Source organism: Ranitomeya imitator, chromosome 3, assembly GCF_032444005.1.
Source record: "Ranitomeya imitator isolate aRanImi1 chromosome 3, aRanImi1.pri, whole genome shotgun sequence".
Taxonomy (NCBI): domain Eukaryota; kingdom Metazoa; phylum Chordata; class Amphibia; order Anura; family Dendrobatidae; genus Ranitomeya; species Ranitomeya imitator.
The window spans coordinates 836,029,572-836,042,650 of NC_091284.1; the positions used below are offsets into that span (position 1 = coordinate 836,029,572).

The 13,079-nt window shown below is 55.3% G+C and overlaps 1 protein-coding gene across 1 annotated transcript in view; it reads right to left on the reverse strand.

Annotated features, from left to right (window-relative positions):
• The window catches only part of LOC138671839 (zinc finger protein 84-like), a 105,814-nt gene that overhangs the window by 33,552 nt on the left and 59,183 nt on the right, over positions 1-13,079 (reverse strand). The window contains exons 10-11 of the mRNA XM_069759970.1: positions 11,011-11,299; positions 10,367-10,905 (exon numbers count right to left, since the gene is read on the reverse strand). Coding sequence (XP_069616071.1) covers positions 10,367-10,905; positions 11,011-11,299 — 828 coding nt within the window. The remainder of the gene's footprint in view (positions 1-10,366; positions 10,906-11,010; positions 11,300-13,079) is intronic.

Below are 13,079 nucleotides of genomic sequence, written 5' to 3' on the forward strand. Positions count from 1 at the left end.
TTCGTGGGGGGGGGTAACATGAGATGGCGGAAAGATGATGAATTCTGTTTTGTCCATGTTAAGTTTCAGAAATCTAGTGGAGAAGAAGGATGAAATAGCGGACGGACATTGAGGGATTCTGGTTAGTAGGGTGGTGATATCTGGTCCAGAGATGGAGATCTGCATGTCATCAGCATAGAGGTGATACTGAAAGCCATGAGATTATATGAGCTGTCCCAGGCCAAAGGTGTAAATGGAGAAGAGCAGGGGCCCAAGGACTGAACCTTGCAGGACTCCGACAGATAGGGGGCGAGGTGAGGAGGTGGTGTGTGAGTGGGAGACGCTGAATGTCCGGTCTGTTAGGTATGATGAGATCCAGGATAGGGCCAAGTCTGTGATGCCAAGGGATGAGAGGGTCTGTAATAATAGGGAATGGTCCACTGTGTCAAAGGCAGCCGACAGGTCCAGGAGGAGGAGGACAGAGTAGTGTCGCTTGCTCTTGGTGGTTAATAGGTCATTGGTGACCTTAGTTAGGGCAGTTTCAGTGGAGTGGTGTGACCGGAGGCCAGATTGTAAGCGGTCAAAGAGGGAGCAGGAACAGAGATGGGAGGAAAGTTCAAGATGGACGTGTTTTTTCCAGTAGTTTGGAGGCATAGGGGAGAAATGATATAGGGCGATAGATAAATACAGAGGATGAGTCAAGAGAGGGTTTTTTGAGGATAGGTGTGATTGAGGCATGTTTAAAGGGCCACTGTCACCCCGTCCAGCCGTTATAAACTAAAAGAGCCACCTTGTGCAGCAGTAATGCTGCATTCTAACAAGGTGGCTCTTTTAGTTTTTGTTGCAGTTATTGCCGGATTTCATAGCAAAACAGCGCGGAGGGGGCAGCGCCCGGTGCCCCAGAAGATATGAGTGACGGCAGTGTGGCGTTTCTAACAGGGGGGTTAAGACCTGCCTCCCTGTCTAAAGAAAGGTATTTTGGCAAAATTATAAATAGCTTTATTTTGGCAATAACTGCAACAAAAACTAAAAGAGCCACCTTGTTAGAATGCAGCATTACTGCTGCACAAGGTGGCTCTTTTAGTTCATAACGGCTGGAGGGGGTGACAGTGGCCCTTTAAAGCTTGAGGGGAAAACACCTTCAGAAGGTGACCTGACATCTCTCCTCTTCAGAAAAGCTGACAACCACCAGACGCAGCTTCTCCCTCTCACCTTCCCTGGTAGATTGTCAGCCCCTGTGTGGCCGGTGTCGCTCTCCTGGATGTCTCTGACACAGCTCAATGTTAGTGCAATTGTTTCTTATCTCATATATGTGTCAGAGATTCTGTTGATCCACTTCTTACATCAATGCCTAAGACCACGGAGCGTCCACGCTCCTTCTACACCCCCTGGACCACGGAGCGTCCGCGCTCCTGCTACACCCCCTGGACCACAGTCCGTCCCCGCTCCTACACCCCCTGGACCACAGTCCGTCCCCGCTCCTTCTACACCCCCTGGACCACAGTCCGTCCACGCTCCTTCTACACCCCCTGGACCACGGTCCGTCCACGCTCCTTCTACACCCCCTGGACCACAGTCCGTCCCCGCTCCTTCTACACCCCCTGGACCACAGTCCGTCCACGCTCCTTCTACACCCACTGGACCACAGTCCATCCACGCTCCTTCTACACCCCCTTGTTGTGAATTCTGTGGCAGAGCTCCCTCCTGTGGTCACAAGTGGTACTTCGGCTGATTCTCTCTGGGAGCTTCCGTTTGTGGAGGAAAGTGGTACTGCGGCTTCTGAGTTTCCTCCCTCAGGTGATCTGGTGAGGTCGTTAGGTGCTTCTCTACTTAACCCCACCTAATGCTTTGATTCATGCTTCCTGTCAATGTTCCAGTGTTGGACTTGTTTTTCCCTGGATCATTCCTGTGGCCTGCTGCTCTGCATAGCTAAGTTCTTCTTTGCTATTTGTTTGCTATTTTTTCTGTCCAGCTTGTCTAATTGTTTTGCTGGAAGCTCTGGGACGCAAAGGGTGTACCTCCGTGCCGTTAGTTCGGTACGGAGGGTCTTTTTGCCCCCTTTGCGTAGTTTTCTTTAGGGTTTTGTGTAGACCGCAAAGTTATCTTTCCTATCCTCGCTCTGTTAAGAAAGTCGGGCCTCACTTTGCTGAATCTATTTCATCCCTACGTTTGTCTTTTCATCTTAACTCACAGTCATTATATGTGGGGGGCTGCCTTTTCCTTTGGGGTATTTCTCTGAGGCAAGGTAGGCTTATTTTCTATCTTCAGGCTAGTTAGTTTCTCAGGCTGTGTCGAGTTGCATAGGTAGAGTTAGGCGCAATCCACGGCTGCCTCTAGTGTTGTTTGGAGAGGATTAGGGATTGCGGTCTGCAGAGTTCCCACGTCTCAGAGCTCGTTCTATTATTTTGGGTTATTGTCAGATCACTGTATGTGCTCTGACCTCCATGTCCATTGTGATACTGAATTGCCTTTCATAACAGTACAGGAAGCCAAAAGTACTAATGATTCTCAATAGAGGGAAAAAAGAAGTTCTGAGACCATTTTTTTTTCTTTGCACTGTGTTTTGCCTTTTTTTACCCCTAGACATTTGGGTGGTTCAGGACACAGGTGTAGCGATGGACATTAGAAGTCTGTCTTCATGTGTGGATCAGCTCACGGCAAGAGTACAAAAGATTCAAGACACTATTGATCAGAAATCTATGTTAGAACCAAGAATTCCTATTCCTGATTTGTTTTTTGGAGATAGAACTAAGTTTCTGAGTTTCAAAAATAATTGTAAGCTATTTGTGGCCTTGAAACCTCGTTCCTCTGGTGATCCAGTTCAACAGGTTTTGATTATTATTTCTTTTTTGCGCGGCGACCCTCAGGACTGGGCATTTTCTCTTGCGCCAGGAGATCCTGCATTAAGTAATATCGATGCGTTTTTCCTGGCGCTCGGATTGCTGTACGATGAGCCTAATTCAGTGGATCAGGCAGAAAAGAATTTGCTGGCTCTTGGTCAGGGTCAGGATGAGATAGAGGTATATTGTCAGAAATTTAGAAAGTGGTCAGTGCTCACTCAATGGAATGAATCTGCGCTGGCAGCTATGTTCAGAAAGGGTCTCTCTGAAGCCCTTAAGGATGTCATGGTGGGATTTCCTATGCCTGCTGGTTTGAATGAGTCTATGTCTTTGGCTATTCAGATTGGTCGACGCTTGCGTGAGCGTAAATCTGTGCACCATTTGGCGGTATTACCTGAGCTTGAACCTGAGCCTATGCAGTGCGATAGGACTTTGACCAGAGTTAAACGGCAAGAACACAGACGTCTGAATGGGCTGTGTTTCTACTGTGGTGATTCCACTCATGCTATCTCCGATTGTCCTAAGCGCACTAAGCGGTTCGCTAGGTCTGCCACCATTGGTACGGTACAGTCAAAATTTCTTCTGTCCGTTACCTTGATCTGCTCTTTGTCATCGTATTCTGTCATGGCATTTGTGGATTCAGGCGCTGCCCTGAATTTGATGGACTTGGAGTATGCTAGGCGTTGTGGGTTTTTCTTGGAGCCCTTGCAGTGTCCTATTCCATTGAGAGGAATTGATGCTACACCTTTGGCCAAGAATAAACCTCAATACTGGACCCAGCTGACCATGTGCATGGCTCCTGCACATCAGGAGGTTATTCGCTTTCTGGTGTTGCATAATCTGCATGATGTGGTCGTGTTGGGGTTGCCATGGCTACAAGCCCATAATCCAGTATTGGATTGGAAATCCATGTCGGTGTCCAGCTGGGGTTGTCAGGGGGTACATGGTGATGTTCCATTTCTGTCAATTTCGTCATCCACCCCTTCTGAGGTTCCAGAGTTCTTGTCTGATTACCGGGATGTATTTGATGAGCCCAAGTCCGATGCCCTACCTCTGCATAGGGATTGTGATTGTGCTATCAATTTGATTCCTGGTAGTAAATTCCCAAAAGGTCGACTGTTTAATTTATCTGTGCCTGAGCACGCCGTTATGTGCAGTTATGTGAAGGAATCCCTGGAGAAGGGGCATATTCGCCCGTCATTGTCACCATTAGGAGCAGGGTTCTTTTTTGTAGCCAAGAAGGATGGTTCGCTGAGACCTTGTATAGATTACCGCCTTCTTAATAAGATCACTGTTAAATTTCAGTACCCCTTGCCATTGTTATCTGATTTGTTTGCTCGGATTAAGGGGGCTAGTTGGTTCACCAAGATAGATCTTCGTGGTGCGTATAATCTGGTGCGAATCAGGCGAGGCGATGAATGGAAAACTGCATTTAATACGCCCGAGGGTCATTTTGAGTATCTAGTGATGCCATTCGGACTTGCCAATGCTCCATCAGTGTTTCAGTCCTTTATGCATGACATCTTCCGAGAGTACCTGGATAAATTCCTGATTGTGTACTTGGATGACATTTTGATCTTCTCGGATGATTCGGAGTCTCATGTGAAGCAGGTCAGAACGGTTTTTCAGGTCCTGCGTGCTAATTCTTTGTTTGTGAAGGGATCAAATTGTCTCTTTGGTGTGCAGAAGGTTTCATTTTTGGGGTTCATCTTTTCCCCTTCTACTATCGAGATGGATCCTGTTAAGGTCCAAGCCATCCATGATTGGACTCAGCCGACATCTCTGAAAAGTCTGCAAAAGTTCCTGGGCTTTGCTAATTTTTATCGTCGGTTTATCTGCAATTTTTCTAGTATTGCCAAACCATTGACCGATTTGACCAAGAAGGGTGCTGATTTGGTCAATTGGTCTTCTGCTGCTGTGGAAGCTTTTCAAGAGTTGAAGCGTCGTTTTTCTTCTGCCCCTGTGTTGTGTCAACCAGATGTTTCTCTTCCGTTCCAGGTCGAGGTTGATGCTTCTGAGATTGGAGCAGGGGCTGTTTTGTCACAGAGAGGTTCTGATTGCTCAGTGATGAAACCATGCGCTTTTTTTTCCAGGAAGTTTTCGCCTGCTGAGCGAAATTATGATGTGGGCAACCGAGAGTTGCTGGCCATGAAGTGGGCATTCGAGGAGTGGCGTCATTGGCTTGAAGGAGCTAAGCATCGCGTGGTGGTATTGACTGATCATAAGAACTTGACTTATCTCGAGTCTGCTAAGCGTTTGAATCCTAGACAGGCTCGTTGGTCGCTGTTTTTCGCCCGTTTTGACTTTGTGATTTCGTACCTTCCGGGCTCTAAAAATGTGTAAGGGGGATGCTCTGTCTAGGAGTTTTGTGCCCGACTCTCCGGGTTTATCTGAGCCGGCGGGTATCCTCAAGGAAGGAGTAATTGTGTCTGCCATCTCCCCTGATTTGCGGCGGGTGCTGCAAAAATTTCAGGCTAATAAACCTGATCGTTGTCCAGCGGAGAAACTGTTTGTTCCGGATAGGTGGACGAATAAAGTTATCTCTGAGGTTCATTGTTCGGTGTTGGCTGGTCATCCTGGAATCTTTGGTACCAGAGAGTTAGTGGCTAGATCCTTTTGGTGGCCATCTCTGTTGCGGGATGTGCGTACTTTTGTGCAGTCCTGTGGGATTTGTGCTCGGGCTAAGCCCTGCTGTTCTCGTGCCAGTGGGTTGCTTTTGCCCTTGCCGGTCCCGAAGAGGCCTTGGACACATATCTCTATGGATTTTATTTCAGATCTTCCCGTTTCTCAAAAGATGTCAGTCATTTGGGTGGTCTGTGATCGCTTTTCTAAGATGGTCCATCTGGTACCCTTGTCTAAATTGCCTTCCTCCTCTGATTTGGTGCCATTGTTCTTCCAGCATGTGGTTCGTTTGCATGGCATTCCAGAGAATATCGTTTCTGACAGAGGTTCCCAGTTTGTTTCGAGGTTTTGGCGAGCCTTTTGTGGTAGGATGGGCATTGACTTGTCTTTTTCCTCGGCTTTTCATCCTCAGACTAATGGCCAGACCGAACAAACCAATCAGACCTTGGAAACCTATCTGAGATGCTTTGTTTCTGCCGATCAGGATGACTGGGTGTCCTTTTTGCCTTTGGCTGAGTTCGCCCTTAATAATCGGGCCAGCTCGGCTACCTTGGTTTCGCCATTTTTCTGCAATTCTGGGTTCCATCCTCGTTTCTCTTCAGGACAGGTTGAGTCTTCGGACTGTCCTGGTGTGGATACTGTGGTGGACAGGTTGCAGCAGATTTGGACTCATGTAGTGGACAATTTGACCTTGTCCCAGGAGAAGGCTCAACGTTTCGCTAATCGCAGACGCCGTGTGGGTCCCCGACTTCGTGTTGGGGATCTGGTTTGGTTATCTTCTCGTCATATTCCTATGAAGGTTTCCTCTCCTAAGTTTAAACCTCGTTTCATTGGTCCGTATAGGATTTCTGAGGTTCTTAATCCTGTGTCTTTTCGTCTGACCCTCCCAGATTCTTTTTCCATACATAACATATTCCATAGGTCATTGTTGCGGAGATACGTGGCACCTATGGTTCCATCTGTTGACCCTCCTGCCCCGGTTTTGGTGGAGGGGGAATTGGAGTATATTGTGGAGAAGATTTTGGATTCTCGTGTTTCAAGACGGAAACTCCAGTATCTGGTTAAGTGGAAGGGTTATGCTCAGGAAGATAATTCCTGGGTCTTTGCCTCTGATGTCCATGCTCCCGATCTTGTTCGTGCCTTTCATGTGGCTCATCCTGGTCGGCCTGGGGGCTCTGGTGAGGGTTCGGTGACCCCTCCTCAAGGGGGGGGTACTGTTGTGAATTCTGTGGCAGAGCTCCCTCCTGTGGTCACAAGTGGTACTTCGGCTGATTCTCTCTGGGAGCTTCCGTTTGTGGAGGAAAGTGGTACTGCGGCTTCTGAGTTTCCTCCCTCAGGTGATCTGGTGAAGTCGTTAGGTGCTTCTCTACTTAACCCCACCTAATGCTTTGATTCATGCTTCCTGTCAATGTTCCAGTGTTGGACTTGTTTTTCCCTGGATCATTCCTGTGGCCTGCTGCTCTGCATAGCTAAGTTCTTCTTTGCTATTTGTTTGCTATTTTTTCTGTCCAGCTTGTCTAATTGTTTTGCTGGAAGCTCTGGGACGCAAAGGGTGTACCTCCGTGCCGTTAGTTCGGTACGGAGGGTCTTTTTGCCCCCTTTGCGTGGTTTTCTTTAGGGTTTTGTGTAGACCGCAAAGTTATCTTTCCTATCCTCGCTCTGTTAAGAAAGTCGGGCCTCACTTTGCTGAATCTATTTCATCCCTACGTTTGTCTTTTCATCTTAACTCACAGTCATTATATGTGGGGGGCTGCCTTTTCCTTTGGGGTATTTCTCTGAGGCAAGGTAGGCTTATTTTCTATCTTCAGGCTAGTTAGTTTCTCAGGCTGTGTCGAGTTGCATAGGCAGAGTTAGGCGCAATCCACGGCTGCCTCTAGTGTTGTTTGGAGAGGATTAGGGATTGCGGTCAACAGAGTTCCCACGTCTCAGAGCTCGTTCTATTATTTTGGGTTATTGTCAGATCACTGTATGTGCTCTGACCTCCATGTCCATTGTGATACTGAATTGCCTTTCATAACACCCCTGGACCGCAGTCCGTCCCCGCTCCTTCTACACCCCCTGGACCACGGTCCGTCCACGCTCCTTCTACACCCCCTGGACCACGGTCCGTCCACGCTCCTTCTACACCCCCTGGACCACGGCCCGTCCACGCTCCTTCTACACCCCCTGGACCACGGCAAGTCCACGCTCCTTCTACACCCCCTGGACCACAGTCCGTCCCGGCTCCTTCTACACCCCCTGGACCACAGTCCGTCCACGCTCCTTCTACACCCCCTGGACCACAGTCCGTCCACGCTCCTTCTACACCCCCTGGACCGCAGTCCGTCCACGCTCCTTCTACACCCCCTGGACCACAGTCCGTCCCCGCTCCTTCTACACCCCCTGGACCACAGTCCGTCCACGCTCCTTCTACACCCCCTGGACCACGGTCCGTCCACGCTCCTTCTACACCCCCTGGACCACGGTCCGTCCACGCTCCTTCTACACCCCCTGGACCACGGTCCGTCCACGCTCCTTCTACACCCCCTGGACCGCAGTCCGTCCACGCTCCTTCTACACCCCCTGGACCGCGGCCCGTCCACGCTCCTTCTACACCCCCTGGACCACAGTCCGTCCCCGCTCCTTCTACACCCCCTGGACCACGGTCCATCCACGCTCCTTCTACACCCCTGGACCACGGTCCGTCCACGCTCCTTCTACACCCCCTGGACCGCAGTCCGTCCACGCTCCTTCTACATCCCCTGGACCACGGCCCGTCCACGCTCCTTCTACACCCCCTGGACCGCAGTCCGTCCACGCTCCTTCTACACCCCCTGGACCGCAGTCCGTCCACGCTCCTTCTACACCCCTGGACCACGGTCCGTCCACGCTCCTTCTACACCCCCTGGAGCGCGGCCCGTCCACGCTCCTTCTACACCCCCTGGACCACGGTCCGTCCACGCTCCTTCTACACCCCCTGGACCACGGTCCGTCCACGCTCCTTCTACACCCCCTGGACCACAGTCCGTCCACGCTCCTTCTACACCCCCTGGACCACTGTCCGTCCACGCTCCTTCTACACCCCCTGGACCGCGGCCCGTCCACGCTCCTTCTACACCCCTGGACCACGGTCCGTCCACGCTCCTTCTACACCCCCTGGACCACAGTCCGTCCCCGCTCCTTCTACACCCCCTGGACCACGGTCCGTCCACGCTCCTTCTACACCCCCTGGACCACGGTCCGTCCACGCTCCTTCTACACCCCCTGGACCACGGTCCGTCCACGCTCCTTCTACACCCCCTGGACCACGGTCCGTCCACGCTCCTTCTACACCCCCTGGACCGCAGTCCGTCCACGCTCCTTCTACACCCCCTGGACCGCGGCCCGTCCACGCTCCTTCTACACCCCCTGGACCACAGTCCGTCCCCGCTCCTTCTACACCCCCTGGACCACGGTCCATCCACGCTCCTTCTACACCCCTGGACCACGGTCCGTCCACGCTCCTTCTACACCCCCTGGACCGCGGCCCGTCCACGCTCCTTCTACACCCCCTGGACCACAGTCCGTCCCCGCTCCTTCTACACCCCCTGGACCACGGTCCATCCACGCTCCTTCTACACCCCTGGACCACGGTCCGTCCACGCTCCTTCTACACCCCCTGGACCGCAGTCCGTCCACGCTCCTTCTACATCCCCTGGACCACGGCCCGTCCACGCTCCTTCTACACCCCCTGGACCACGGTCCGTCCACGCTCCTTCTACACCCCCTGGACCGCGGCCCGTCCACGCTCCTTCTACACCCCTGGACCACGGTCCGTCCACGCTCCTTCTACACCCCCTGGACCGCGGCCCGTCCACGCTCCTTCTACACCCCTGGACCACGGTCCGTCCACGCTCCTTCTACACCCCCTGGACCGCGGCCCGTCCACGCTCCTTCTACACCCCTGGACCACGGCCCGTCCACGCTCCTTCTACACCCCCTGGACCACGGTCCGTCCACGCTCCTTCTACACCCCCTGGACCGCAGTCCGTCCACGCTCCTTCTACACCCCTGGAAAGCGCTACAAACCTCCATAGAATGAGAACGTCACATATATACATACATATATATTATATACACACCACATATATACATATCTACATTTCACACATCACAGACATACATATAGTACAGACACATATTACACACTGTCATATATAGATTAGACACATATCTACATTACACGCAGCCCTCCGCCCTCTCCGTTCAGTGCTCGGCAGCTCCATAGCGCCAGCAGCAGAGGAGCAGAGCGCATGTCAAGACTGACCCCGCCCTCTCCGGGCTCTGAGAGAAAAGACGCACAAATACCGGAGCTGCGGTCACTGCGTCTTCTCCGATCTCCGGGGGACGTTTCCTGGTTTTGTGATGAGACTTGTCGCCTCCATTCTCCTCAGTCCTGGAGCAGCATTTCCTGTCTCCTGTAAACTACAACTCCCAGCATGCTTTGCGGCTCCAGTCCTCCCAGTGTGGGTTCCCTCCCTGCCTCCCTCCGTGCAGCAGTCACCGCCGCGCTGGCAGAGGCTGGACTGTGTTGGCTGAGCGCCGAGTCCTGCCGTGTGTGACGTCATTAGTCACGTGTACCGCAGGCGCGTTTAGGCTAGCGCGCACTGTATGTGTGTCTGCACCACTGCGACCCCGCCCACAGGAAGAGTCTGCACCACTGGGACCCCGCCCACAGGAAGGCTCTGCACCACCGGGACCCCGCCCACAGGAAGAGTCTGCATCACCGGGACCCCGCCCACAGGAAGAGTCTGCACCACTGCGACCCCGCCCACAGGAAGAGTCTGCACCACTGGGACCCCGCCCACAGGAAGGCTCTGCACCACCGGGACCCCGCCCACAGGAAGAGTCTGCACCACCGGGACCCCGCCCACAGGAAGAGTCTGCACCACCGGGACCCCGCCCACAGGAAGAGAGTCTGCACCACCGAGACCCCGCCCACAGGAAGAGTCTGCACCACCGGGATCCCGCCCACAGGAAGAGTCTGCACCACCGGGACCCCGCCCACAGGAAGACTCTGCACCATCGGCACCCCGCCCACAGGAAGAGTCTGCACCACCGAGACCCCACCCACAGGAAGAGTCTGCACCATCGGCACCCCGCCCACAGGAAGAGTCTGCACCACCGAGACCCCGCCCACAGGAAGACTCTGCACCACCGGGACCCCGCCCACAGGAAGAGTCTGCATCACCAGTAACCCGCCCACAGGAAGAGTCTGCACCACCGGGACCCCGCCCACAGGAAGAGTCTGCACCACCGAGACCCCGCCCACAGGAAGAGTCTGCACCACCGGGACCCCGCCCACAGGAAGACTCTGCACCACCGGGACCCCGCCCACAGGAAGAGTCTGCATCACCAGTAACCCGCCCACAGGAAGAGTCTGCACCACCGGGACCCCGCCCACAGGAAGAGTCTGCACCACCGAGACCCCGCCCACAGGAAGAGTCTGCACCACCGGGACCCCGCCCACAGGAAGACTCTGCACCACCGGGACCCCGCCCACAGGAAGAGTCTGCACCACCGGGACCCCGCCCACAGGAAGAGTCTGCACCACCGGGACCCCGCCCACAGGAAGAGTCTGCACCACCGAGACCCCGCCCACAGGAAGAGTCTGCACCACCGAGACCCCGCCCACAGTAAGAGTCTGCACCACCGGGACCCCGCCCACAGGAAGAGTCTGCACCACCGGGACCCCGCCCACAGGAAGAGTCTGCACCACCGGGACCCCGCCCACAGGAAGAGTCTGCACCACCGGGACCCCGCCCACAGGAAGAGTCTGCACCACCGAGACCACGCCCACAGGAAGAGTCTGCACCACCGGGATCCCGCCCACAGGAAGACTGCACCAGCGGCACCCCGCCCACAGGAAGAGTCTAAACCACCCAGACCCCGCCCACAGGAAGACTCTGCACCACCGGGACCCCGCCCACAGAAAGAGTCTGCATCACTGGGACCCCGCCCACAGGAAGAGTCTGCACCACCGGAACCCCGCCCACAGAAGAGTCTGCATCACTGGGACCCCGCCCACAGGAAGAGCGTCTCCACCACTGAGACCCCGCCCACAGGAAGTCTGCACCACAGAGACCCCACGCACAGGAAGAGTCTGCATCACCGGGACCCCGCCCACAGGAAGAGTCTGCACCACCGGGACCCCGCCCACAGGAAGAGTCTGCACCACCGGGACCCCGCCCACAGGAAGAGTCTGTATCACTGGGACCCCGCCCACAGGAAGAGTCTGCACCACCGGGACCCCGCCCACAGGAAGAGCGTCTACACCACCGGGACCCCGCCCACAGGAAGAGTCTGCACCTCCGGGACCCCACCCACAGGAAGAGAGTCAGCACCACCGGGACCCCGCCCACAGGAAGAGCGTCTACACCACCGGGACCCCGCCCACAGGAAGAGTCTGCACCTCCGGGACCACACCCACAGGAAGAGAGTCAGCACCTCCGGGACCCCGCCCACAGGAAGAGTCTGCACCTCCGGGACCCCACCCACAGGAAGAGAGTCAGCACCACCGGGATCCTGCCCACAGGAAGAGAGTCTGCACCACCGGGACCCCGCCCACAGGAAGAGTCTGCACCTCCGGGACCCCGCCCACAGGAAGAGAGTCAGCACCACCGGGATCCTGCCCACAGGAAGAGCGTCTACACCACCGGGACCCCGCCCACAGGAAGAGTCTGCACCTCCGGGACCCCGCCCACAGGAAGAGAGTCAGCACCACTGGGACCCCGCCCACAGGAAGAGAGTCTGCACCACCGGGACTTTGCCCACAGGAAGAGTCTGCACCACTGGGACCCCGCCCACAGGAAGAGAGTCCGCACCACATAGACTCGCCCACAGGAACAGTCTGCACCACCGGGACCCCGCCCACAGGAAGAGCGTCTGCACCACCGGGACCCCGCCCACAGGAAGAGCATCTGCACCACTGGGACCCCGCCCACAGGAAGAGCGTCTGCACCACCGGGACCCCGCCCACAGGAAGAGCGTCTGCACCACCGGGACCCCGCCCACAGGAAGAGAGTCTGCACCACCGGGACCCCGCCCACAGGAAGAGTCTGCACCACCGGGACCCCGCCCACAGGAAGAGTCTGCACCATTGGGACCCCGCACACAGGAAGAGAGTCTGCACCACCGGGACCCCGCCCACAGGAAGAGCGTCTGCACCACCGGGACCCCGCCCACAGGAAGAGCGTCTGCACCACCGGGACCCCGCCCACAGGAAGAGAGTCAGCACCACCGGGACCCCACCCACAGGAAGAGTTTGCACCACCGGGACCCCGCCCACAGGAAGAGAGTCTGCACCACCCGGACCTCGCCCACAGGAAGAGCGTCTGCACCACCGGGACCCCGCCCACAGGAAGAGTTTGCACCACCGGGACCCCGCCCACAGGAAGAGAGTCTGCACCACCTGGACCTCGCCCACAGGAAGAGTCTGTATCACTGGGACCCCGCCCACAGGAAGAGTCTGCACCACCGGGACCCCGCCCACAGGAAGAGCGTCTACACCACCGGGACCCCGCCCACAGGAAGAGTCTGCACCTCCGGGACCCCACCCACAGGAAGAGAGTCAGCACCACCGGGACCCCGCCCACAGGAAGAGCGTCTACACCACCGGGA